Genomic DNA, 23599 nt, shown 5'->3' with positions numbered 1-23599 from the left:
GCTGGACTTCGGCTCCGCTCGCCCGGCGCTGAGCGACACGCCAGAGGCTCCGGTTCTCCGCCGGGGGGCGCCTCGCCGCCTCCCCTCCGCCGTGCGGTGTCCCGGGAGTGGAAGCGCCCGGGCGGGCTGACTCAGGGTGAGTCTGCAGGTTGTGGGACGGGAGGGGCTCGAGTGACGCACAGTCCGGGGTGACTCAGGCCCGCGGGAGGCGGGGACGCGAGGGGGAAAGGGCCGGAGCTGCTTAGTGAGGGTGAGTCGGCAAAACCTGCCCCGCTTGGCCGCCCGGACTTTGGAGCCTTAGAAGTAATAGCCATGGAGGTGATAGTACCAGCAGTAATTATACGAATCTGACGAATCTGGTGCTGTGTCAGGCACTGTTCTAAACATTTTGCACGTACGTCAACTTATTTGAGCCTCAAAACAACCCTACGAGCTGGTGTGATGATTATTCCCATTTTACAGACGAGGAAACTGAGGCACAGTCAGGTTTAGGTAATTTGCCCAAGGTCATTGAGGTAGTAAGGTGCCTTAACCAGGGTCTGGTTCCAGAGCGCGCTCCCAACCCACCGCTGGTCTCCTTGGTTAAGCAAAAGTAACTGTCACAGGGAGCCTTCTGGGATCCTGCTGACTATGTGTAGGCACTGCCCTAAAGTTCTAGTCACTGTCTCGTTGCATCCTCACAGTCGCTGAAGTGCTTGTCCAAGGTAAGGCAGACGATGAAAGTCAGGTTATCTGAGCTCAGAGTCCCAGGCCACTTAGCCACCGACACCTGTTTACAGATGTAGACACCGCAGCTGCAAAAGGTAGATGACTGAGGTCCAAACGTGCAGACCTCTGTCCTCACTCTCCTGTTTAAAGCCCTCTATCCCCTCTTGAGCCTAGGTTCAGCACCCAGTGTCCTCTGGGGCCAGAGGGAGGTAGGCAGAGGCTCTGGTTTAGATCCCAGGTGTTTATCAGCATCTATGGCAACATTAGGGATTTGGCACAGATTTGCCTGGGTTCAGATCCCACCTGGCTACTCCCTAGCTGTGTGGTCTCAGGCAAGTTGCTTAACCTCTCTGAGTCTTAACCTTTTCTTCTGTAAAATGGTTGTGGGGAGATTGAGAGGACACTCGGAGATAATGGCTGATAGAGGGAAAGTGGAGCGGGGGTGGGGGGTTATCAGTGCTTCCAGTAGCGATACCCAAGGAAGACTACTGTTTCATCACGAACACCCACAGTGCTGAAGGGGAGGGCGTTTGACTGAGAGAACCAGGAGAGGCTCCCTGGAGGGCAGGTATTCATATTGAAAAAAATGGCTTGGTCCTGCAAGGGAAGAGGGAAGACACAGGTGTTGGTTTAGGGTGTAGGCTCTGAAATCACTTAGATCGCGTGGATTTAAATCCTGGTTCCACAGTTAACTAGCTGTGTGACCTCTGTTTGTGTGTGTATGTGTATGTGGTGGGGTACTCAACTTCTCTGTGCCTTGGTTTCTCCTCTCAATTGCCAGGGAGAGCAAATGAGAATAACACACACATAAAGTGTTGAGAAAGGTCCCTGGCACATAGAAAGTGCTGAATCTGAAGTAGGTGGGAGGCACATTCCAGCCACAGAGCAGCTTGAGCAAAAGCAGGTAGATGACACAGCCCCAGACCTGGACGAAGGCAGGCACGTCTGCTGTGGTGGTTCTCCTTCTCACCCTGGTTGTCATGTGCACGGGGAACAGCTGGCAAGGCCTGGTGCTGCAGCCTAGTTTTCCTGTGTGGTTGGTGGGCAGACCCCATGGAGGGGGAGGACGGAGGGGGAAGAGGACCTGCCCAGTCAGCAGTTCCAATTATATTGGCCCATCTGTCCCTAAACCAATGAGATGGAGACTTAAGCCTCGTGTTGGGACTGAGATGAGGTACCTTCCATTAAGCCTGGAACTGGAGGCTGGAGAAATTCTGGGGTTTACACAATTCCCTTTTGTTTCAGTTTAGATTCTCCCAGAAGTGGACCCTGAGACAAGGACGTGTGTGCAGGTACTTTATTTGAGAGATGTTCTAGTTATTTATCCCTGTGACACAAACCACTCCAAAATTTAGTGATCTGAGACAACCATTTTATGATCCTCACAGATTCTGTGGGTCAAGAATTCAGACAGAGCAGAGTGCAGACTGGTTGTCTCTTCTGTGTAGGGTCTGGGCCATCAGCTGGGAGGTAACTCAACAGCTGGGGGTGACTTGATGGCTGGGGCTGGAACCATCTGGTGACTTCACCTTCATGTCCGTCCAGTGGACCATGCTGCCTGTCAGCCAGAACACCTCCACGTTGCCTCGGCTTCCTCATAGCATGGCGGCTGGCTTCCAAGAATGATTGTCCCGAGAGAACATGGCAGAAGCTTCATGGCCTTTTCCAGTCTAGTTTTGGAAGTCATACAGCATCATTTCTGTTGTGTTCGTTCTATTTGTGGGAGTGGTCACAAGCCCCCATAGTGACTAAGGGAAGGGACAGAGACTCCATCTCTTGACAGGAGTAGCAAGGTTCTAGAAGAGCGTGTTCCCACAAGGGAGATACTGTGACCATCTTTGGAAGGTCTCCTTTGCTGTAGGAGGTGATCCCAGGAAGGACTGGGGGCTCTGAGAGGAAGCATATTGCATCAGAAATCATCCCTCTGAGGAATGGGGTTTGGGAGGGACTGCATATTTACCTTCTGATTCCTGTCCCTCACTGGTTGAAGGTGGCTTGAGGATGGTAAGTCTGCCATTTCTGGGCTGCTCTGTACTCAAACAGAGCAAACGTTTGAGGACCCGGCGGATGAAGCTGCCTGCTGCAGAGGTGGCCCAGGGGAATAAGGGGCAGGACATTAATAAATTCCTTTTCTGTCCAAAACAGCCAGAGTCTATGTTTGTTGTCTGCTGCCAAAGGCCCTAGTTACTTGCTCCCCTCATCCTGCTCCTGGGCCCCCTGCACCTCCCTTTCCCTTTTACTTTTGACAGAGAATCTTGTACATCACTCATTCAGGTATGCATAGGACTTTCCTGAGTATTTGGAGAGTGGAAAGGATTTCTGTGCCACAAAAGGAACATTAAATCTTATACTTCTCTGCCCCTAAAATGCTCTTGTCCATTTCTATGGCTTGCCCATTTCTCCTCTTTGTCTCCTCTACCAGCCACTAAGTTCCTGCTCCTATTTTATGCAGCAACTTTGCCTTTTTCTTCTACACCTTTGGTACCTGCTGAGCATCTCCTTGGGGCTTTGAGGCACCTTCTCTCTTAAACTGTTTCTCCTCGTGGTCACAGGAAGACTGCCAGTGCCAGTGGGTCAGCCTCCTTCTCTGTTCATGTCACTCAGCTCAGGCTGCTAAAACAAAATACCTTAGACTGGGTGCTTAAGCAACAAACATTTATTTCTCACAGTTCTACAGGCTGGAAGTCTGAGATCAAGGTACTGGCAAATTTGGTGTCTGGAGGGAGCCCACTTCTTCGTTCATAGATGCCCATCTTCTTACTGTGTCCTTACAGCAAGGGAAGGGGTGAGAGAGCTCTCTGGGATCTCTCTCTCTCTCTTTTTTTTTTACATTTTTTATTGAGTTATAATCATTTTACAATGTTGTGTCAAATTCCAGTGTAGAGCACAATTTTTCAGTTATACATGAACATATATATATTCATTGTCACATTTTTTTCTCTGTGAACTACCATAAGATCTTGCATATATTTCCCTGTGCTATACAGTATAACCTTGTTTATCTATTCTACATTTCAGACTTTTCAACCAAGGAGCTGGAGAATTTTATATGTGGCCATCTCAGCACTGGCAACCAAATGTGGCCTCTGCTACCTTCTTTTCTGTCCAAGGTCCTTCTGTCTTGGCAGTCCTGGGTGCTTTGAGTGTGGGTTTCCTTCTCTAGGTCTTCTTCCTCTTCGTCTTCTTTTCCTAACTGGGGAGAATCAGGAAGGCAACAGTGAAGCCAAAGTAAAAAGGCCCAACAAAATAAAGTGACTCAACTAGGGGATGGGATCTCTTCTTATAAGGGCTCTCCTATTCGTGAGAGCTCCACCCTCATGACCTAATCATCCCCCAAAGCCCTACCTCCAGAGACCATCACACTGGGAATTAGGCTTCAACAGATGAATTTTAGGGAGGCAAAAACATTCAGTCTATAGCAGTTCACATCCAGAAGAGAGAGAGAACCTCGCCCACAGTGAGATGGAATTAGAGCTTTTCTCCTCAGTCTGATTGGGCTAGCTTGAGTCACATGACTACCCAGGATTAATAACATTCTCCAGGAATATACCATGTGCTGAGCTGCTCAAGGATGGGTGCTGGAACCTGTCACTTACTGGGATGCCTGTGATTGGCTTGGAGGAGACCAATCAGCCACACCCCTGGGGTCAGCCTCCTTTGAGGCCCCTGGATGGGTTAAGTGATGGGTAGACGTCTGAATAGATGTGAGCTTTGTTGACGAGGAGAGGGTGGATCAAAGACCTCGGTGTCAGTGGCACGTCCCTTCCGTCCACCTTTGATTTCAGTTGAAGTTGTGGTGAGACGTTTTGTGCAAACCTAGACCTAGCATCTAGCACTGCTGGCTTCTCAGCCCAAGCTTGCAAAGTCTTCCATATTTTCCACCCCTGTGGGAGCTTTACCCATACACAGGCACATCCCAGAGGTGTTGGGGTGTTTGCTGATGGGGACAGGAGCTGGTAAGTAAAAGCCAGCCTTCCACTGTCACAGGTAGACAATTGTGAAAGGCACTCTAGGCCATTTGGACCTTCTCAAAGAATAGCAGTATCCCACCCTATTGCTACAGCAACGACCTCACTAACACACCATCTGTATCATTCTTCTTGCGCCCTCACTCCTTCCTGGGATCACTCCCCACATAAACTACCTGCGCTCAAGACTTTGCTACTGGGGAGCCAAAACTCAGGCAAAGGGGGAATTTCAAAGGTCATCCCCAATAGTTCTGCACCTTGTCTGGCTTAAAATTACACAGATCTTATTAGATGTATGACCTTGGGCCAGACCCCTGTCTGTGCCTCGGTTTCCTAACCTCAAAATGGCCATCATAGTGGCTCCTAATTTGTAGAGTTGTTGGGAGAGTGAAAAGAGATGATGTAGGCAAAGTCCTTAGAACAGTGCCCAACACATTGTAAGTGCTCAACAGACACGAGCTGTTTGATTACTTTTTAAATGAATAATAGATCTCGAAGGTCTCTCTATGTTTGCACTTCCAGACTAGTTGCAATGTATTAGCCAAGACTCTTGTTTGCAAGTAAAGAAAGCCAACGTGAATCAGCTTAATGAAAATGGAACACTTGGCTACTCCCTTGACTGTGGGGTGAACTGGGGCCTCAGGGAAACGTGGGCTCAGAGGTTTTTTTCTCTTTTACTTGGCAGAGCAATTACCTCCACATGACAAGAATGTGGCTGTCAGCAGGAATTATATTTGGCTTTTAGTAAGAGAAGCCCAACAAGAGAGGCTTAAAACACCCTAACGTGTTTCCTGTCATGAAATAGAATCTGGAAGTAGGAAGTCCAGGGCTGGGACGGCTGCTCCACAGTCACTGGGAACACAAGCCCTTTTTGTCTGTCAACTCCACCATTTTAGAGTAGGGTGTTTATTCTCAGGGTCACCTCCTGGTTCAAGACTGCCACTGAAGTGCTAGTCTGGAAGACAGTGGAGAGATGGAAAGGCCAAAAGATATGACCCCCTCCTTTTTAGGGTGCTGTCTCAGAAGTTCCATGTAACACTTTCCCTTGCATGTCATTGACCAGAACTTGGTCACGTGGCTGCTAGGGCAGCTGGGATATGCCGTCTTCATTCAATGTGACAATGTGCTCAGCTAACAACAGAGTTCTCTTACTAAGGAGGGACAGGATGGATTTTGATCAGTTGCTAGCAATCTGAGCCACAGCTTTCAAGTTACAGGTCTTATGACTCAGAGGGAGGAAATTCCTGGGTTCTAGTCAGATGCCCACATCTGAACCAATCATCTATGGCCATGAGAGGCAGAGACTTTTTTTTTAAGCATAAGCCACGATTATTGATGATGAATTAAATGTATGTAGTTCATTTAAAAAAATTACTGGTCATCTGCTATTAGCTAGGTACTGCACTAGACCTAGGAAATTTAATGATAAGCAAAAAAACCCCAACCCACTGTCAGTCCCTTACTCATGAAGCTTATAATCTGGGAGAGACAGAGAAATAGCCAAATAATTGCACTGATTAATGGAAAAGTGTACATTGATGGTAAATTGGTGGTAAGTGATGGGACAGAAGAAGGAACAGGAAGTGGTTCCTCCGTCGGGTATGGGAAGGTGAGTCTGCCGAGTTGCTCGATGGAGCAGCCAGAGAGATAAGAGGAGAGCCGGAGCTGCATCGTGGTGGTCTTCGTTTGAGAGGACTGTGATGGTATTTGCTAATTGAGGTGCTCTAGGCTGCAGGTAACAGAGATACGGGCCTTCCCCTCTCTCTGTTCTGCTACCTGGGCGGTGGGCTTCATGCCAGGGCTGGTCCCCTTGATGGTCATAAGATGACATACTTCTTGTTCATGTCTAGGGGAGAGATTTGGCTTCCTTTCTCTTAAGAGAGAAAAAGAAGCAAAGTTTCTCATATGCTTCCAGTGAACCTCTCCTTGAGTCTCATTGGCCAAAGTCAGTCATATGCCCACTTCTCAGCCCACGGGGGATGGGATTACTCTTAGACTAGTCAAGAACCACCCCTTAAACTGACGTTCAGGCCCCAAATTGCATGGTTGCCAGTCAAGGAGTGAGAGGTGGGATGGATGACAGGACTATAGCTGGGCACCCAGCATCCATTCCCATCTCCCTCTAGGGTGCCTTCTGTATTGCACATTAGAGAGAAACTATTTCCTAGACTTCCTTGCAGCCAAGATACTGAAAGTGAATGAGGTTCTGCCAGTTAGATGCACTTCCATGGGATTTGGATGGCAGAGGTGGACAGGGACCATTTTCTTATTGCCTTCCCTCTTGCTACTTGCAAGATGGTCATGGAAATACTCAGTTTTTCTGTAACAGTGTTCAGCCACCAGCTAATGGGAGACAGGAGACAGGTACAGTGGCAGTGGCAGTGGCAGAGGCCTCCTGATCCCTGGGTCACACTTACAATGCTGTTTTCCTGAACTCAGTAGTTCCAGTGCAGCCTCTTGACACCCACCTGCCTGGGAGACAGGGCTCCCCCCATGGGCCAGTTCTGTGGCCATGTTCTGGAGGTCCAGCTGCAGGCTTACCCCTTTCAACAATTTTGTCGGCAGTCAGTCCCCAGTGTTAAATACTTTGTTTCAAACGGATCTAATACAGAGAATAGGATTTTATAAAATGCTGATCTAAAGTGGGTTCTGTTCCCTGGACCTGAAACAAAGCTAACTGATGCAACAGCCAATCAGGAGCAGCGTGCAGCTGCAGAGAACTGGGTGTGGATGGCCAGGGAAGGTATCAGGTGTCTGCGGCATTCAAACTCCTTTTGGAAATTTCGTGAAGGATTTCTACACTGCTGTCATTGCTAGAGACACCTAGCACATAACTCAGGGTGCAGCCCCCCGTCCAGAGGTGTGTGAAAGGAAAGGTGGACAGGCATGGGGTGAGGGGCTAAAAGTTGAGTTCACTGCCTACAAACAGAGGAAACCTGAAAGGTCGCCCTAGTGGAGATGGGGTTCCAGCTTACAGCCCTCTCCCCGGAGCCTGGCATCTTGCTCTCAAAGCACAAGGCACCCCTCCCCCCACACACAGCCTCAGCAAGTCTGTGCTGTGGCATGGTGCTGGTGGTGCCCAGAGAAGTTTATAGTCAGGCAGGGACAGATTTGTATTGAAAGATCACCAAGACAGCTGGCAAAGAGGATGGACTGGTTGTCCACTGCCTTCCTAAACACTTGGTAACAGGTGCCTCACAAACTCTAGGGGCAGCTCACTGTTTGGGGACAACGTTGCCTGCTGAGCCAAAGTCAACCTTTGTGCAAGCACGTGCTTGCTGCATGTATGACCAGTAGGGCTAGCCAGAGACCCAGCCAGAGCAGCAGGGGATAAAGTGGGAAAAAATATGGGGGTTGTAAACTGGCTGTCGAGGGACAAATCTGGCCCACAGGTGTATCTGTTTGGCAGGTGTAGCTATTTTGAGTGGCAATTCTTCAAGGCAAGACACGCTCTTTCCTGTCAGTCACAGGCTCCACCATCCCTTAATGTCTTCGGGCACCTGCTTCATTCACCTGTGCTATTAATCTGGGTCTTTCAGCTTGCAACCCCAGTATCTGAGGACTATTTAGGACTGAGGATGCCTGGGACCTTATGGATGTCAAGGGACCCCTGGAGCTGTGTGAGTACTGGTGCTGGCTACAGGCTGGTCAGGCTACAGGGCGAAAATTGAGTAGCAAAAAATCTGATTGCCTCTCAGATGCTCCTCTGCCCCCACCCTGCCCCATCCCCATCACAAGATCTAGACAAGAGAGACAATGGTGAGTGGCCAAAGTCCCTTTAATATCCCTGAATTGCGTTACAAGTAATACTGCTGGAGGTGAGGAAGGGAAGAGGGTCTGGGGTGGGAGATGGGGGAGGAGGAAGGAGGGGGGAGCGCCAAGCGCTCATACAAAATATGGCCAAAAGGCTTAGCATGCATGGAAAATTATTGCTGTCGGAAGTTCCTATTTACAGGGTCAACACCCTCCGTAATTGCTTCTGCAACCCCTCTCCCTCCCCGGGTCCCTGCTGCCTCCCTTCCTGGGTGAGCCTGCGGCTGAGAAGCCCTAGAGAAGTGCTCCTGCTCCAGGGGCCCCTCCAGTCTCCACCCTCCTTTGTGGCTAAGGGGAGGAGAAGGGGAGGGTCGGAGAGTCCAGGACTCCTGCCCTCAGCTGGGCGCCTAGAGGTGGGGCAGACGCGTGTGCTTAAAGCAGAGGGGGCTGGGGCCGTGAGCGTGGAGGTGTGTGCTTCGGTCCTCGCCCGGGCATGCAAAAGCGCGGCGGGGGAGGTAGTGGCGGCCAATGTGGGGGCAGCTGGCAGCCCCGGCCCCTCTGCCCGGGAGAGTTGCATAGACGTGTCCAGGAGGGAGCGCTCCTCCCTGGGGAGTGGAGTGGGCCAGAGGCCCCAGTGGGTCCGGGGCTCAGTCGGTCCCTGGAACCTGGGGTCTCTTGAGAAGAGGAATGAACAGGAAACATAGAGGAGGCTCCTCTTCGGTCTCCTTGGAGTGGGAATACAAGGCTCAGGAGGGCGGGGACCTGCCCCATGACTGGACCTCCTGATGTCCCCCTACCCCCCAGGTGAGGGTCACCAGGCTATCCCGCCCATTCTCTTGCCCCCTTCCCCAGCAAGTTCAGGCTTTGATGAGGGTGGGGCTTCTCCCTCACTCTCCCTAATAGGGTGTGTTGTGGGGAGCGGGGGACAGCCCTCTATGGCCTTTGCTGTCCCTCTCCTTGCCTGGCTCCCTGACCTCCCAGTCCAGCTGGGGAAGCCAGACCATCCCTGGGTGAGGCCAAGAGATTAAATAGAATAATAAATAAATAAATAAATAAATACACACATAAATAAACTGGAGAGGCCCAGCCGGATGGGGAGAAGGGCATTTGTGAGGTGCCCCAGACCTTCCCCCAATAAATAAGGAAGGTTACCTGTAGTCCTGGGGGTAGGGAAAGTGCTCAGAGAATCTAGGGGGAGGCTGGAAGCCCAGGGAGGGGCTGTCCTGGGGTGAGAGAGGGGCTGCGTTAGCAGGCAGGGCCTTGAACTGCCCCTCAAGTCTGCCCCAGGCCAGGTGAACTCAGAGGGGTGAGAGCTGCTAGTGGGATGAGGGGATCTGGAAAGAGTAGGCGGTGGGAGAGGTTGAGAAGGCCCCCGAGGACCGAAGAAGGGGGTGGTGGTGTGTGAGTGGCTAGACCTAAGGCCAGGGTAATTAGTGGACCAGGGACAGACTGGGGACTCCAAGAGGGGTGAAGATTAGATCCCTAAGGCCTGCGTCCTGGTGTGGATGGGGGAATCCATGGCAGGCATGAGAATCAAGGGTAGTTTTAGGCTTTAGATTGGGGGTTCCAGTAGTGAAACTGTCTTGAGTCTCAGCTGAGAAGTTAGAGGAAAGGTCTGCAAGTTAGAAAGGGAGAGGTGCAGGGTCTGGGCGGGAGAAAATTCCGGCTCTGCTGCCTGGGAGAGGTACAGACCTGGTGCCTGAGTTGGAAGCCTTGAGGGCGTGGACAGGGGTCAAGGTCCGAATCTTAGTAGCCGGAAAGGATGATGATGCAGGTCGGGAAGCACTGGGGAAAACAGTGCCAGAAGTGAGTCCTGGGCTTGGGAGTTGGAGAGAAAAGTTCTGGGCTAGGAGCCGGGTCCCCACGAGGGGCGCGGGTAAGGGAGCGCTGCTGAAGGATGCTGAGGGTGCAGGTGTGGGGCCCGGGGCGCGGCGGGAGGCTCAGCTGGCGTGGCCGGCGGGGGGCGGCGGGGGCGGCTCGGCCCCCTTGACGCAGGCGGCCTCGCAGTGCTTGTGGAGGTAGGACTTGAGCGCGAAACTCTTGTCGCACTGGCGGCAGCGGTAGTGCTTGAAGGCCGAGTGCGTCTGCATGTGCGCGCGCAGGTTGGAGCGGTCGGCGAAGGCCTTGCCGCAGTGCGCGCAGCCGAACGGCTTCTCGCCGGTGTGCGAGCGCATGTGGCCCTGCAGCAGCCAGGGCCGCGAGAAGGCCTTGCCGCACACGCCGCACTTGTGGCGCAGGTTGTGCGTGAGCACGTGCATGGCCAGAGCGGGCATGGACACGTACGCCTTGCCGCACGTCGGGCACTTGCGCGCCAGCTGGCTGTCCAGGCTGCGGTGCGTCTGCTTGTGGCGGCTGAGGTTCGACGACGTGGCGTACGTCTTGCCGCACTCGGCGCACGCGTGCCGGTGCCCGCCGCCTGCCGGCGCCCCCGCGCGCCCCGCGCGCCCCCCGCCGCTCCCGGCGTCCCCCGCGCCGCCCGCGTCCCCGCCGCCCCCGCCGCGGCGCCGCCGCGAGCGCCCGTCCGAGATGAAGAAGGCGTCCATGGAGTAGCTGTCGGTCACGGCCGCCTCCCCGCGAAAGTAGCGCGCCGACAGGCTGGACTGCGGGCTCTCGGGGTCGCTGTACTCCTCCGGCGCCGCCGGCGGGTACGCGGGCTCGGCCGGCGCCAGCTCCAGGCCCGGCTTCTGGTCCGCATCGTAGCTGCTGGGGGGCAGGCAGTGCGGGGCGTAACCTGGAGGGGGCGAGATGGGGACCGGGAAGGTGAGGTGGCCGGGAGGCGTCCCTGTGCCGCTCCTGGGAAATGACGGCTGTTTGTAAAACAGCAGTCACTGTCCTGCACCTCTGCTCTGAGTGTCACGCCGCCCGGGGTTCAGATCCTTTCTCCGTGGGCCACAATAAAAAATCACCCCACCCGACCCTCATGAAGCACAGTGAAGTCAAGTTTTACAGACTTTGTGCTGGCTATCTTCTTAAGTGCTCACGGCCTCGCAGGGAAGGTATTATTATTATTGCACCCACTTTACAGATAGAGAAACTGAGGCCTATAGAGTCTAAGCTCACAGTTAGTAATTGATGGAGCCAGGATCCAAACCTTGGCAGCCTGAAGCCAAAGCCCAGACTTTCTTTATTCCAGCAACATTCTACCATTCCAGTCCTGTGATTTCTCTGAATCTCAGCTTCCTCGTCTGCAAAATGGAGCTTCTGATTGGACACTCCTTGCCAGGGTTTTTGGAAGGACTGAGTAAAGTGATGAACCATTTATTAAGCTCGTGCTGTGCGCCAAGCTCTGCCTTCATGCTTTATGCATGTTAACTCACTTACTCATCACAGACCCTAGGAAGTAGTTCCTGTTACAATCCCCATTTTACATATAAGGAAATTGAGAGAGAGGAGCACACAGTAATTGCTATATAAATGTTAGCTATTATAATTATGCTTTTTACTTGTTGGAAAAAGCGACTTCACCGAAGATTACTTAATAATCTTGTCGGCCTCCCCCACCAGACTATGAGCTTCCCAGGGCAGGATCTGTGTGCCCAGCATGTGCCTGGCTCAAAGGAGGTGTGCAAAGAATAGATGTTGCATAAACGAATCACAATCCTGTTAGACTCACTTTCCAGGATTGCTGGGGTATTAAAAGAGGTCAAGTGTGTGGCATGTAATTGATGCTCCAAGAAGGGAACTTTCTTGTACTTGCTCCCAAGCCTATTTGGCTCCCTGCTCCACTAGAAGCCTTCTGGAACCCCCCTGTGAGATTCATCTCCCCCCTTCTCTCTCCTCTCTAGAGTTGGACCAGAAATCCTGTTCGTTTGGGATTGAGTGACTGGTGGTTGGGTGGGCTGGGGCTCTCTAAAGGCATTCCACGGGGGCTTTCCAAGGGCAGGGGCCACCCTGGTTGGTCTCTGCCTCCCAGGGCCTCGTGTGGTCCCAGCCTCCTACCTGAGGAGCCTGGGGCCTGGGCTCCCTTGAGAGTTTTTGGTAGACATCACACAAACTTATCAACCTGGCACTAAGATACCCAGTGTTTCCATTGTCCTTTGATTTGGAAGAACAATGGAGGTTAGGCCCTTTTACAGGAAGCGGCAAAGCAGAGATTTGATCCTCTCCCTCTGATCCCTGAGACCTGTACCTTCACCACCACCAGCCTCCCCGACTCAAGTGAGCAGGTGGAAGAGGGCTTTGTAAACAGGGTACTGGATTCAGAGTTTGTCTGCCTGATGCAGCCTTCGAGCTTTCGCTTCACATCTGGCATTTGGGATGGTCACAGGGTGAAGTCTGTGCAGACTGTCCCTCAACACTGAAAGTGAAGGTGTACCCTTATTTTTTCTCTGTCCCTTCAGCTGCCCACACAGGGCCTCTGCTCACAGAAATGGCTGGGGATTGAGAGGAATGGAGGACTCAGCAGGGAGGGGCACTGTGGTCAGATGCAGACAGGGTAGTAGTGGTGGCAGTTTTATAATGGGGAGCTCAGCCCCTCAGCATCCCATTCTTCCACTCCTGTCTGCTTTTGATCTAGAGGTTCCCCCACCTCCCACCCCAGGAATCAGACCTGGTACTTGGGGAGTATTGTTTCAGACTGAATTGAATACCTGTTGGGCATACCCAGACTCCCTTTTTTTCCTGTATTTCTTCCCATTGTAATTACTGATGATAATGATAATAATAGCTGATATTTACTGAGCACTTACTAAGTGCTAGGCGCCATGCTAAGTGCTTCAGTAGCATCACCCTGTTGAAGCATCACAAAAACACCTGTGTTAACAGATAAGGAAACTGAGGTGCAAAGTGCTGGTAGTTCTTGCTCATGGGGTGGAACAAGGGCTGGACCCCACTGCACTGCTCCCCTAGTTTTCCACACACTGGGAGGTCCCTGAGGAAGGGGCTGTGGTTGGGTTGTTCACCTCCTGTCCCCAGTGCCTGGGCTAGTGGGCACTCAATAAGTATTTGTGAAATGGGTCATAAAGATCTTCCAAGCCAGTCTCAGTCCCCAGCCCAGCAGGGTCTGCCACAGACCATTCTGTCTGCCTGGTCTTGGGACAACTTGATTCCTGACACTGATTTTAGCTGGGTGACCTTGAGCAAGTTGTGCCTCTTTCTACGTCTCAGCTGCTTTCTCTGGATATGAGGATAGTATAAGAATTCATTTGGAGGGGGTCACTCATCATGTGACCAGTTCCTTGCATGTTCAATGATTAAGGAAGGATGGCATATTGGTTAAGAGCACAATTTTGGTGCCAGACTGCCTGGATTGAATTCCAGCTTTACTACTCCCAGCTGTGTGATCTTGGACAAACTTTAACCTCTCTATGCCTGTTTCCCCAGGTGTAAAATGGGGGAATGATAAAAAGTACCGGACTCATACAGTTTGCAGTAAGGAGTTCATGAATCAGCAAACAATAAGTGAAAAGTGAACAGATAATAACCAACACTCCCGGAGCACTTAGGTGTCAGACGTGATTTAAGGCTTTACACACAAGAATGCGTTCTACCCTCATGACTCTGAGGTTGGTACCATCTTACACATGAGGAAACTGAGGCACAAGGTAGTTAAGTAACATGCCCAGGATTGCACAGCTAGTAACTTAGAGCCAGGATTTCAGCCCAGTACCTGGCACTATATGTGTTGATTGTTATTTATGAATAATAATAACAGTCTCCCCAGATGGGTTTCTGTGCTGCAGTTTTCTTGGTGTGCACATGGGCACATCTTGTAGTGCCTCCCTGGGCCACTGTTTCCTTACCCCAGAATTCTGCCTCAGTGCCTATCCAGGGACTCGTGTTCGGGTGAGAAAACTTCTGGTGATAGGAGCTTAGTGGACCCTCGCCCCAGCTGGCGCTCTTTCCATGGCGCCCTCTGGTGGCTGCCTGCAGTATTGCAGCACCATACTCGTGTCGCTGGAGGGCTCTATATAGAAATAGGGGCACCTCAAACAAAGGCTGCTCCTCTGCCTAGGGACCGATGTGGAATTGCCTTCCATACAGGAACTGTGGGGCTAGACTTGATGGCTAGCAGCTGTGGAGTTCGGCATGGGTTGTGGCAGGGGGTAAGGTGGAGGGATTGTATGAGTGTGTGTATGTGATCCTGGTGGAAGAGGTCCTTCTAACTTGCTTTGTGACCTTGGCCAGGTTGCTTAACCTTTTTGGACTCTGTCTCTACCAGAAGAAGGTTGACCGGGATGCTCTAAGGACCCTTTCTGCATCGTGGCTGAATAGATCCCTCAATGATGCCCATTGTCCTGGGCCTGATCCCCAACCCCCATTAACTCCACCTCGTTCTCCTCAGATCCACAGACCTCTCCCTAGCTATGTGACATTGGGCAAGTTATTTAATCTCTTTGTAACATATCTGTATAAAAGAACTCATAATAGGATTGCATGAATTAATGGTGCAAAGTGCTTAGTACGGTGCACAGTAGCCTCTCAAGCTGTTATTATTATTATCATTATTGTTATCCTTACATTTCCTAGTGATATCTTTCTAATCTGCTAGAGGGTAGAAGGAGACACACATGGGTATATCAGGCTGCTGTGTGAGCTTGGGCAAACCATCTCACTCCTCTGGGCCTCAACCCTGGAGAATCCTTTAGGACGCTATAGGCAGAGCTCTGCTGATTCTGTGCATGGAATTCAGATAGATTTGTGGTGCCTTCCTCTGCCTGCCCTACAGGTGACTGTCCCATCTGAGGGATAGGGACCAGAGCCACTCCTGCCAAGGGGGGCTAAAAGGAAGGCTCAGAAACACATCGGAGAAGTGGAGATGTCATGCAAATGTCACCAGAGAATGACTGTGGTTTTCCCTGCTTGAGAGTCTTGGGATTTTAGACTGAAGGTCCACAATAAAAATCCTGACTTTTATGAAAAGTCAAGCACTGGGTGTTGCATAGACATTGTCTCTTCCAGTTGTTTGACCCCTTGGGATGAGGGTTGCGGGTTGGAGATCTCTGAGATGTATTGCTACTTCTACTGCTTCCAACTACCCCTGTGTCCTTTGCTGTGTCACGGGAACTGCTCCAAGCCCAGAGGCCTGGAGAGGGGAGAGGATCTGCCCAAGGTCACTGGAGGAGGAGTAAGGCTTGAAACCCTCCAGAGCGTGTGTTTTTTCTAGAACCGCTGAGCATGCTGGGGGAGGGAAGGTTTTCAACTGGTGGGCAGAAGGGGTGGTGGGTTTCTTCAAATACCATCACCAAGCTAGCCTGTATCTGATGGGATGATGGAGTACTTGGGGGAGGTGGGGGGAACTATTCTTCTAGATAATACACCAGTCCCTTGTAAATAATTAATAAAAGTAATGACTAGCTCTTACTGAGCACTTACTGTGTACAAGGTCCCTGCTCAGTGCTTCATGTACATAAGCTTGTGTCTAAGGGAACATGGTAATCACTTGCTCTGGTGCAATAGTTCTGCAGAAGTTGAGGCCCTGAGAGGGGCCTTGACCAGGTCGCAAAGCAAGTTCACACCAGAGCTAGGCTGGCCTCCAAGCTCCCCAGTCCAGTGCCCTTTCTCTCCGTCTCTATCAGATTCCAGGGTCCCAAACTTCCTGCAGGGAATTTCCAGCCCCAATGCCTCTTCCCCATCTCAAGATGAGCAGAAAGAGAGAGGGGCCTGGTGGTGGGCCAATCTCCCAGGTGGCCCACTTTCCTGAGGAGGGCCGGGCCCTGCTTTGTGAGGGTGGGGGGGGGGGCTGGAGGGGCTGCTGCATGGGTATATTTAGAGCTGCGTCTTGCTGTGCCAGGGCCTCAGGCCTCGAGAATCAGCTCCAGCCAGCTGAGCAGAAAGCCAGGTCTGTCAGCAGCAAAGTGGGATAAAAATAGTTTCTCCTGTCTGCTCAGAGAGCTGGGCAAAGGGGCTGGTACCTCCCCCTCCCCTTATTATAGCATCCTTGTTAGCAGTTCCCTGGGCACTGGACCAGAAATGACACCCACCTCCTCCAAGGGCCTGGCAGCTGGTACACCTGCCCACTGGAGTGGAGGGGGGCTGTCCCTGAGTCCAGATGAACTGGGAGGGGCAGAGTGAGGTCTGGCCCAACAAGACCAGTGTTGTAAGGGAGGGGGCTGTTTCCCACTGACTCAGACCCAGAGAGTTCTAGAGGATTCCAGGGCCCCTCCCCACCATCCCTACCTCCTGAAATTCCCCATATTCTGATTTTTCCTGACTGTGACCCAATTCCTGTGGCCCACAGGGAGGTCCACAGCTCTGCAGGAATCAATAGGAAAGCTTTTTCAAGGGGCTGTGGAGATAGGCGTGGTGACTGAGGGTCTTGAGTTGCCCAGCACTGGTTGATGGAACAGCCTCCTGCTCCCTCGAGGCAGGGCTGCATAATGCTCACTGTCTCTCCAGGCTCCCTACTTTCTGCTCTACCCTCTCTGGGCCCCAGAAGGTGCAAAGGGCTGATTCCAACCTCCCTTCCTACCCAAAGGCTGGCAACCGACAGTGCACCCCAGGGGAGACCACAGCTGGGAAGGAAGCCAAGAGTTCTAGGGACCTCATCGCTCTCAGCAGTGTCTTGCGTGCTCCCCAGATGGCCTTCAGGCTGTGGGGATCCCTAGAACATGTGGATGAAGCACCTGCCAGGGAGGTGTGATGCGGTCTGCCATTTATGCCCTTGTCATCTCGGGCAAGTCACCTCTCTGGCCTCAGGTTTGCCTTTGGAGGTTGAAGCTAACCTTCCCCCGTGCTCTGTGCTTGCTGCCCTTTGCCCACAGTCTGTGTGCGTGCGTGTGTGTGTTGGGGGAGTCTCGGGGATGTATAAGTTGCTGTGCTGCCATGGGGTTTTGATGGACTCTCTTGTCCTCTCTCAGGGGCCACAAACTGAGGCTATTTGAAGAGTGGATACTTAGCCTGGGCTCCTCGTGTGCCCCTGTGACTCCAGGCTTTAGGGGGGACCATGGATGCCAGATTCAATATCCTACATGGGCCCTGTTATTCCAAACTCCCACTGACTAATTCTCAGGAAAATCAGATTTCCGAGTTGATTGCTTGATTTCATGAGAGGGAAACTGAGGCTTGGGTAGGGGAAGATTAGTTCAAAGCGACAGGAAAGCTAATAGTGGTTCTAAGACTTGAACTGGCCAGCCTTGTGAATGGACCTGGACATGACCTTGGACCTGAAATTGGATTTGGATCCTGGAGCCTGAAAGTTGACCTGGACCTGGTCCTGGACACTGAAACCTGAACTTGTACATGGATTTGTTCTGAATTTTGGAGTAACCTATAACCTCTGACGTTGACCTTGGACCTAGACTTCAGACCTGGTCCTGGACCTAAGGTTGGACCTGGACTTTGAACTTGCACCTCTGACATGTCTCTAACCTTGACCTTGGATCTGGACCAAGACTAAGACGCAGAGGCAGTGGTGGTTAAAGATGACTCATATGGGCCTGCTGTGTGTCCTTGGGCACCTCTCAGCCATCTCTGGTCTTGGGGCCTCTCTTTTGCATCCTTGCTCCTGAGATGGGCTTTCTGAAGTGTGGGGTGGATGTGTGGCAGTTGGGGACTTTCATCCAGGTTCCCAGGCCTGGCCTGGAGCGACTCCCCGGCGCCATTAGAGGGAGTGAGCGGAAGCGGGTGCTGGTATAATGTGGTCAACTAGATAAGCCCATGGGCAGAAGTAGGAGCACTTCCTCAGCCTGCTGGGGAGGTTTAATGTAGCTGCGGAGGGCAGACAACTGCGTTATTGGATTGGCATTGATCCCTCATCTGCCTGGGTCAGATGCACTCTGAAGGAGGATGGGGGCAGGATGGGGCAGGAGGTGCAGAGGAAGGAGGACCCAGCACCCAGCTGGAGTTCAGAGTCCGGGTTTGAGGGGAGATAGACACTCCAAGGGCAGTGAAGATGTCCTCGGCTGGGGTCCACAGAGACCGCTGCTGTGCAGATGGATAGTAGCAGCCTTCTCTGGGAGGGCTGAGTCCCCAGCATTCTCCATGATGGGGGTGCCAGCCTGTGAAGGGGTGGGCTTGATGGAGTTGGAGGGTGAGGTTTTGAGGTTAGGAGGATGTGAGTTGGTGCCTCACCAAGAGACTGGACCTGTGCTCAGAATCACCCAGGGGAGAGGAGGGGAAGGGAAGGCTCTACAGAGGCAGAAGGAGAAACAAGAGGAGCAGGAGGGGGAGAAAAGAGGCATTATATTGGAGACGATGGTGAAATTAGATCTGGTCTCCTTTCTTTGGGGAGCTCTGCAGAGAGACCTGGAACTTTCCCTATTTGAGGGCCTCTCCTTCCCTATTTAGTGGTTCTCTGGATTCTGGGGGAGCCTGGAGCCCAGATGCACCTGCCACACCCTCTGCCCAGCCCACGGAGGCCGAAAAGGAAGGAAGGAAGGAGGCAGAGAAGAATATTGCTCCTCTGTGTGTGTGTGTGCGTGTGTATGTGCGCGCTTGCTCGTGTAGGAGGAGGAGTCCTCCAGGAATTCTCCAGCACTCCCAGGCATTCCCTGAGCTGGGGTACACTCTTTAATTTGGGGTCCTGCACCTTCATCAGTTTGGAGCCTGTGTTTCCCCTGACCTCCACATTCGCAGGCTCCCTTTCTGCCCCCGCCCCCCAGATTCTCCTCCCACCAATCTCATCCTGACCCTGCAGCCTTTGCTGCAGGAATGGCTTGTAAGAGGATCTTTCTAATAACTGGAACTATCTCCAGCCCCAGGCCCTCCCCCTTCCCTCCCTCCTTTCTCCCCCCCTTCCCTCCCTCGCTCTCCTCACCTCCCCCCTCCTCTCTTTCTCCTTGTTTACCCAGCACACTTACACACGCTGGGAGAGAAAAACGTCAGCTCAGCAATTTTTCACACTTCCCTCAAATGCTCAGCAAGGTTATTTCCGGCAGAGCGAAGACAACGGACCACTAGGAGCCAGCAGGCTCTCTGAGGACCCCCAGCACCCCTACCCACCCGGGAAGTGAGGGAGCTTTCACTTCCCAGTCTGGCCACACCCCAGAGATGGAAGAGGCCCCTGATAACAGGACAAGGCAGACCGTGTTTTCCAGCCATACCCAGGCTTGAAGGGTCACCCCCTGGTCTCTGGCACTAACCATCTACTGCAGACACTGCCAAGGCAGCCAGGCCAGGGTATCTGTCCTCAGCATGGGGCAGCCTGCAGAGACTGAAGCCAAGAAAAACGCCTGGCCTCAGAAACTCTGCTGCCCTTAACCAGACATCGGAGGTTAAATGGAGCCCTACAGAAACCCTGACAATGGCCCCTTGCATTCCTTTAGACCCTCATCCACTCATCGCCAGTGCCTCCCATCTCACACTTGACCTTCACAGAAGCTGAGGTTATCAAAGTTGGAAGGATACTTAGCTCTTGCCATCCAAACTCTTTCACTGCTGATACAGTGGAGGACCAGAAAATGGAAGGTGCTTGCCCAAGGTCACAGAGCAAGTCAGAGATCTAGAGCCCAGACCTCCCAGAATTCCAGGCCAGAGCTGTCAGACTATCAAGACAGCCTCAGGATTCCCCAGAGGCCTGGAACTGGTCTGGAGCCCTTTGGGGAGAGGGCCAAGGACAGGGGTGATTCTAGAGTGTTGAACCTGGTGGAACCTCCATAGGAACATCCCTGCTGATAGCTTTGCCCTGACCCTGGTTCCCACTATTCACTCAGGGGCTCCTTTCAAAGCTTTTTTGGACTGAATTAAGGGCAAGCATGCCTGCCTCTCTCCTGAGGAACAGTCAGTTTTTACTGTGCATGAGAAATTCTGCAGGCTTCTCTGGATTTCCTCAGCTGGCCTAGGATAGGACCAAGGGGGCCTCAGCAGGTGGGAGCCCAGGGCTTTGTGTCAGTCCCCCAAGGGGTCTTCATCCCAGGCTTGCAGGCATGTCCATTTCTACAGAGGTCCCCAGCCCTGGCACGGCCCCAGGTCTACCCTGCGCCCTGCCAGCACTCAGACAAGCCCAGTCATATCCCTGGGTTCCAGTCCTCAACCCCAAGAGGCCCTGGGGTCAAGAAAAGAGGACAGTAGAATAAGAGATGTGGGCAAAGAAAAGGGGGGTTGGTTCTCTTGGGGATCTGGGGGAGACCAGGGGATGAGGGGCTGTAGCTGTATCCCTGATTACTCCCTAATTTCTTTGACCTTGATGAGGTCACAGAGCTCTTTGCCCAGTGCCCTCTTGCTACCTGGCTTGGCAGAGTGATGGAATGCGGGTGAAGTGCTTGGAAATCCCTGAGGCAGAAGCTCCCATTTGCCTGACTCGTGCCTTTGCTGTCTCAGCTCCCCCTTCATCCTCAACCCTTTCTTCTCTCCTTTTTCTCTCCTCTCCTCTTCTTCCCTTTCCTTTCATCTCTTCTTCCCTTCTCTCTCTCTCTCACACACACACACCCCAAAGCTGATGCCACATGTGATGTCAGATTTCTTACTGCCAAAGGGGCGCCTCCTCTCCTGACACCTGTCCTGGTGGGGGCCATCATAGGAAAATCCCTTTGCAATCCCCTTGATGGGGGGTGGGGTCCACAGAAGCAGTCTCTGACTCTTCTCCACTCCCTCCAGAGATCACCTTTTTCTGGGCCTGAATGACCTCTCTTGTCCCCCAAACCCTTGTCCCTGCAGGAACTTGCTCTGAAAAGAGATGGAGTGTGTTGGGGGTGGGGGACTGACAAGGAACAGCTGGGCTGGCTCTGGAGGGGAGTGTAAAGCTGGAGGGGGGCGGGAGGGCAGCCCAGGAGACCAGGAACTACTTTGGGGGAACCCCTCCTAGAAATCCCCTCTTTCTCTCAGTCCTCAGGACAGGCCCAGCCTTTGGCAGGCATGTGGCTGAGGGTAACAAAAGAGTTGCTCAGAGAGGGGGCCTAAGAACACTTGTCTGGCATCAACAGGGAGAGCAGGCTTGAAGGGAAGAGGGTGCCCCCAGCTACCCACCGGGAGCCAACCCTGTCTCCTCTAGGGATTGGTAGTCCAGACAGGTTTACCTTCCCTATTAGGGGAGCACACTCAGGCAGCCAGCCTCCTTCCCTCAACCAAGGAGAGGGGACCCTCAGTCTGCCTTGTGCATTAGCCTCCCAGCACTAACCCTTCATGGGCACCTTTCTCTCTCCATTCTCTCACCACCCTCACTCCAGCCCCGATCTAGGGCCACAACTTTCAAAGTCCGATCTGGCGCGTGGCGGCGGGATGGGCCGACCCTGGGACTTTCCCTTTGTACGGACCTGGCCCTTGCCCCGCCCGCTCGGCCTTCGGGAAGCCCGGGAGGCGCACACAGCCAGGGAAATCTCCCGGGGTTCCCTGCCGCGCGCACCCCTCCTCGTGGCCCGAGTTGGGGAGGGCCCGAACTCCCTTCCCCTCTTCTCCCCCCACTGGGTCCCACTCACCGTTGTCCCCAGGCGGCCCCCGGGCGCCAGGCAGCACGTAGGCAGTCTCCAAGGGGTGGTAGGTGGGGGCCGGCACCCCGCTGCACTGGAAGCCGTCCCCTTTGATCTTCTTTACCAGGAAGGAGCGGGGCATGGTGCGACTGGCGGGGGACTCGGCGGGGGCACTTGCGTGGGCCCCGGTGAGGGGAGGCGGCCAGCAGGGCGCGATTGGCTGGCTGCGCGGGGTTTCAGCACTGGACAGCTCCCAGCGGGCGGGCGGGCGGCAGCGCGGAGCCGGCACCGGTGGCGGCGGCCCCGGCTCTGGCTCGGGCTACCGCTCGGGCTTGGCGGCGGCGGCGCGCAGACTGGCGATCACTGGAGCTGTGCTCAGCACTCCGGCTGCCGGCTTTATATGGGACGCAGGCTGGAGGAGATCAGGTGGTCCCCTAGCAATGGAACTGTTCAGCGCTCTAATCCATCAAATGTCCCCCAGGACAATCGCTCCGCACACGTTCTCCTGAACCGGCGGCGGTGGGGGCAGGCCAGGCGCAGGGAGCAGCGGGCAGGCAGGAGGGGAGAAAGTGAGGGCGAGAAAGGCGCAGAGATATAGAGAGACGGAGAAAGAGGAAGGAGGGGGGAGAGAAGGGGTGGGGGAGAGAGAAGAGATGAGATACACAGAGAAAGAAAGAGACATACAGAAAAAGAGAGAGGCACACACTGAAAGAGGTAGAAATAGGAGCAGAGAGACCAAGATAAGGACAAAAAGACACGAGAGAAACAGAGAGAGAAGAAAGGCAGAGATGGAGAGAAATAGCAACACAGTCACACACCCGCGGGAGAAAAAGAGAGATCCAGATACACAAAAAGAAAGCCCCCCAGGGATGCAAAGAAAGGGAAAGAAAAGTGCAAGACAGAGAGAGAAACCGAGGGAAGAGAAGGGAGAGTGGTCTGAGAAGGCAGGGTTCAGGCACATAGGGACACAGGGAAGGGTATGCAAAGAAAAGAGCTCGCCGGCGGCAATCCTTCCGCCTCCAGTCCTCTCCCTATCCCCCAGTTTTGAAGTGGCCAGTTTGGACACTCAGCTTTAACTAGGGAAAGTCATTCCCCGACCCCAGCTTGGCCTCCCCCTGAAGCCCCCTGTCGGGTTTGAGGTTCAACTTTCTTCTCCCAGAACTGATGGGGGGAGCCAGTCCCCCATGCCAATGCCCAGCCCCACTCAGCTGGTTCTGTTTCGGTGCCTAGCTCAGGCGGGCGCTGCAAGAGGAAGTGAAAATCGTCCAGTAATTAATTTCCCTGCTGCCGGGGGGTGGTGGTTTTGACACATCCGAGGCTGTGTCTTTCCCTGAAGCGGGGAGCAGACAATAGAGACACGTGGACTGGGAAGGGAGAGGGGGGAAGGGAGGGGGAGTGGGGCTCCCGCTGGAACTCTTTGCAGGTCAGCTCCTTTGTCTCCAGGAGGATCTGAGCGGACCCCCCTCACCATACGGCCAAAACCTAGCGTGCTCCCATATCCTGGCAGGTCCAAAGAGCAGGAGAACTCAACCTCCTGCCCAGAGGCTGCTTGGCAAAGTGCCCTGGTGGTGGGCCGGCCTCAGCAAGTATGGGATGGCCAAAGCACAAGAGTCCCAGAATCAGACTAGGAATGCCAAGATCTCATTGGTCAACAGCATGCTGTTTATGGAATGCCAGGCTGATGGAGTGGGGATGTACTTTTGGGATGGGGTCATCCAATACTAGTTGGGAGACAGACCCATGGAGACTAAGAGAATGTCCCCCAGTGAGTCAGCAGAAATTTCTAGAGACCACCCCTCCCCCTGGCCTTTGGGCCCTCCGAGTCAAGGGCTCACAGTCTTTGAGGTGTCACTTAGAAACCTCAGGATTAAGTTTGGGCCCCTGATC

General features: G+C 53.3%; 1 protein-coding gene and 1 long non-coding RNA gene across 3 annotated transcripts; one reads left to right on the top strand and one right to left on the bottom strand.

Moving 5' to 3' along the window:
* The first annotated feature begins 57 nt into the window (after nt 1–57).
* On the top strand, nt 58–2764 carry LOC107033811 (uncharacterized). Of its 2 annotated transcripts, none has more exons than XR_012061673.1 (3): nt 58–136; nt 1954–2000; nt 2254–2764. It is a non-coding gene; the product is annotated as an uncharacterized lncRNA (long non-coding RNA). The 2 variants fall into 2 exon arrangements; XR_012061672.1 differs by having other exon boundaries at nt 74–136; nt 1959–2000.
* A 7605-nt stretch (nt 2765–10369) lies between these two features.
* Nucleotides 10370–21854, bottom strand: SCRT2 (scratch family transcriptional repressor 2). Its single transcript, XM_072943575.1, has 2 exons — nt 21722–21854; nt 10370–11160 (listed from the first exon to the last, which is right to left on the bottom strand). The coding sequence occupies exons 1-2, from the start codon at nt 21852–21854 to the stop codon at nt 10370–10372; spliced, it is 924 nt and encodes a 307-aa protein (XP_072799676.1).
* Nucleotides 21855–23599: the final 1745 nt, after the last annotated feature.

Source organism: Vicugna pacos, chromosome 19, assembly GCF_048564905.1.
Source record: "Vicugna pacos chromosome 19, VicPac4, whole genome shotgun sequence".
In the NCBI taxonomy this organism is placed as follows: Eukaryota; Metazoa; Chordata; class Mammalia; order Artiodactyla; family Camelidae; genus Vicugna; species Vicugna pacos.
This window is presented reverse-complemented; position numbering and strand designations above follow the sequence as displayed.

Bases quoted from the DNA above. Each gene is read 5' to 3' on its own strand.
- SCRT2 (XM_072943575.1), bottom strand. From the start codon at position 21,854: ATGCCCCGCTCCTTCCTGGTAAAGAAGATCAAAGGGGACGGCTTCCAG. The intron at 11,161-21,721 runs GTGAGTGGGACC...CGCCCCCTCCAG, and splicing joins GGGGCCGCCTGGGGACAACG to GTTACGCCCCGCACTGCCTG.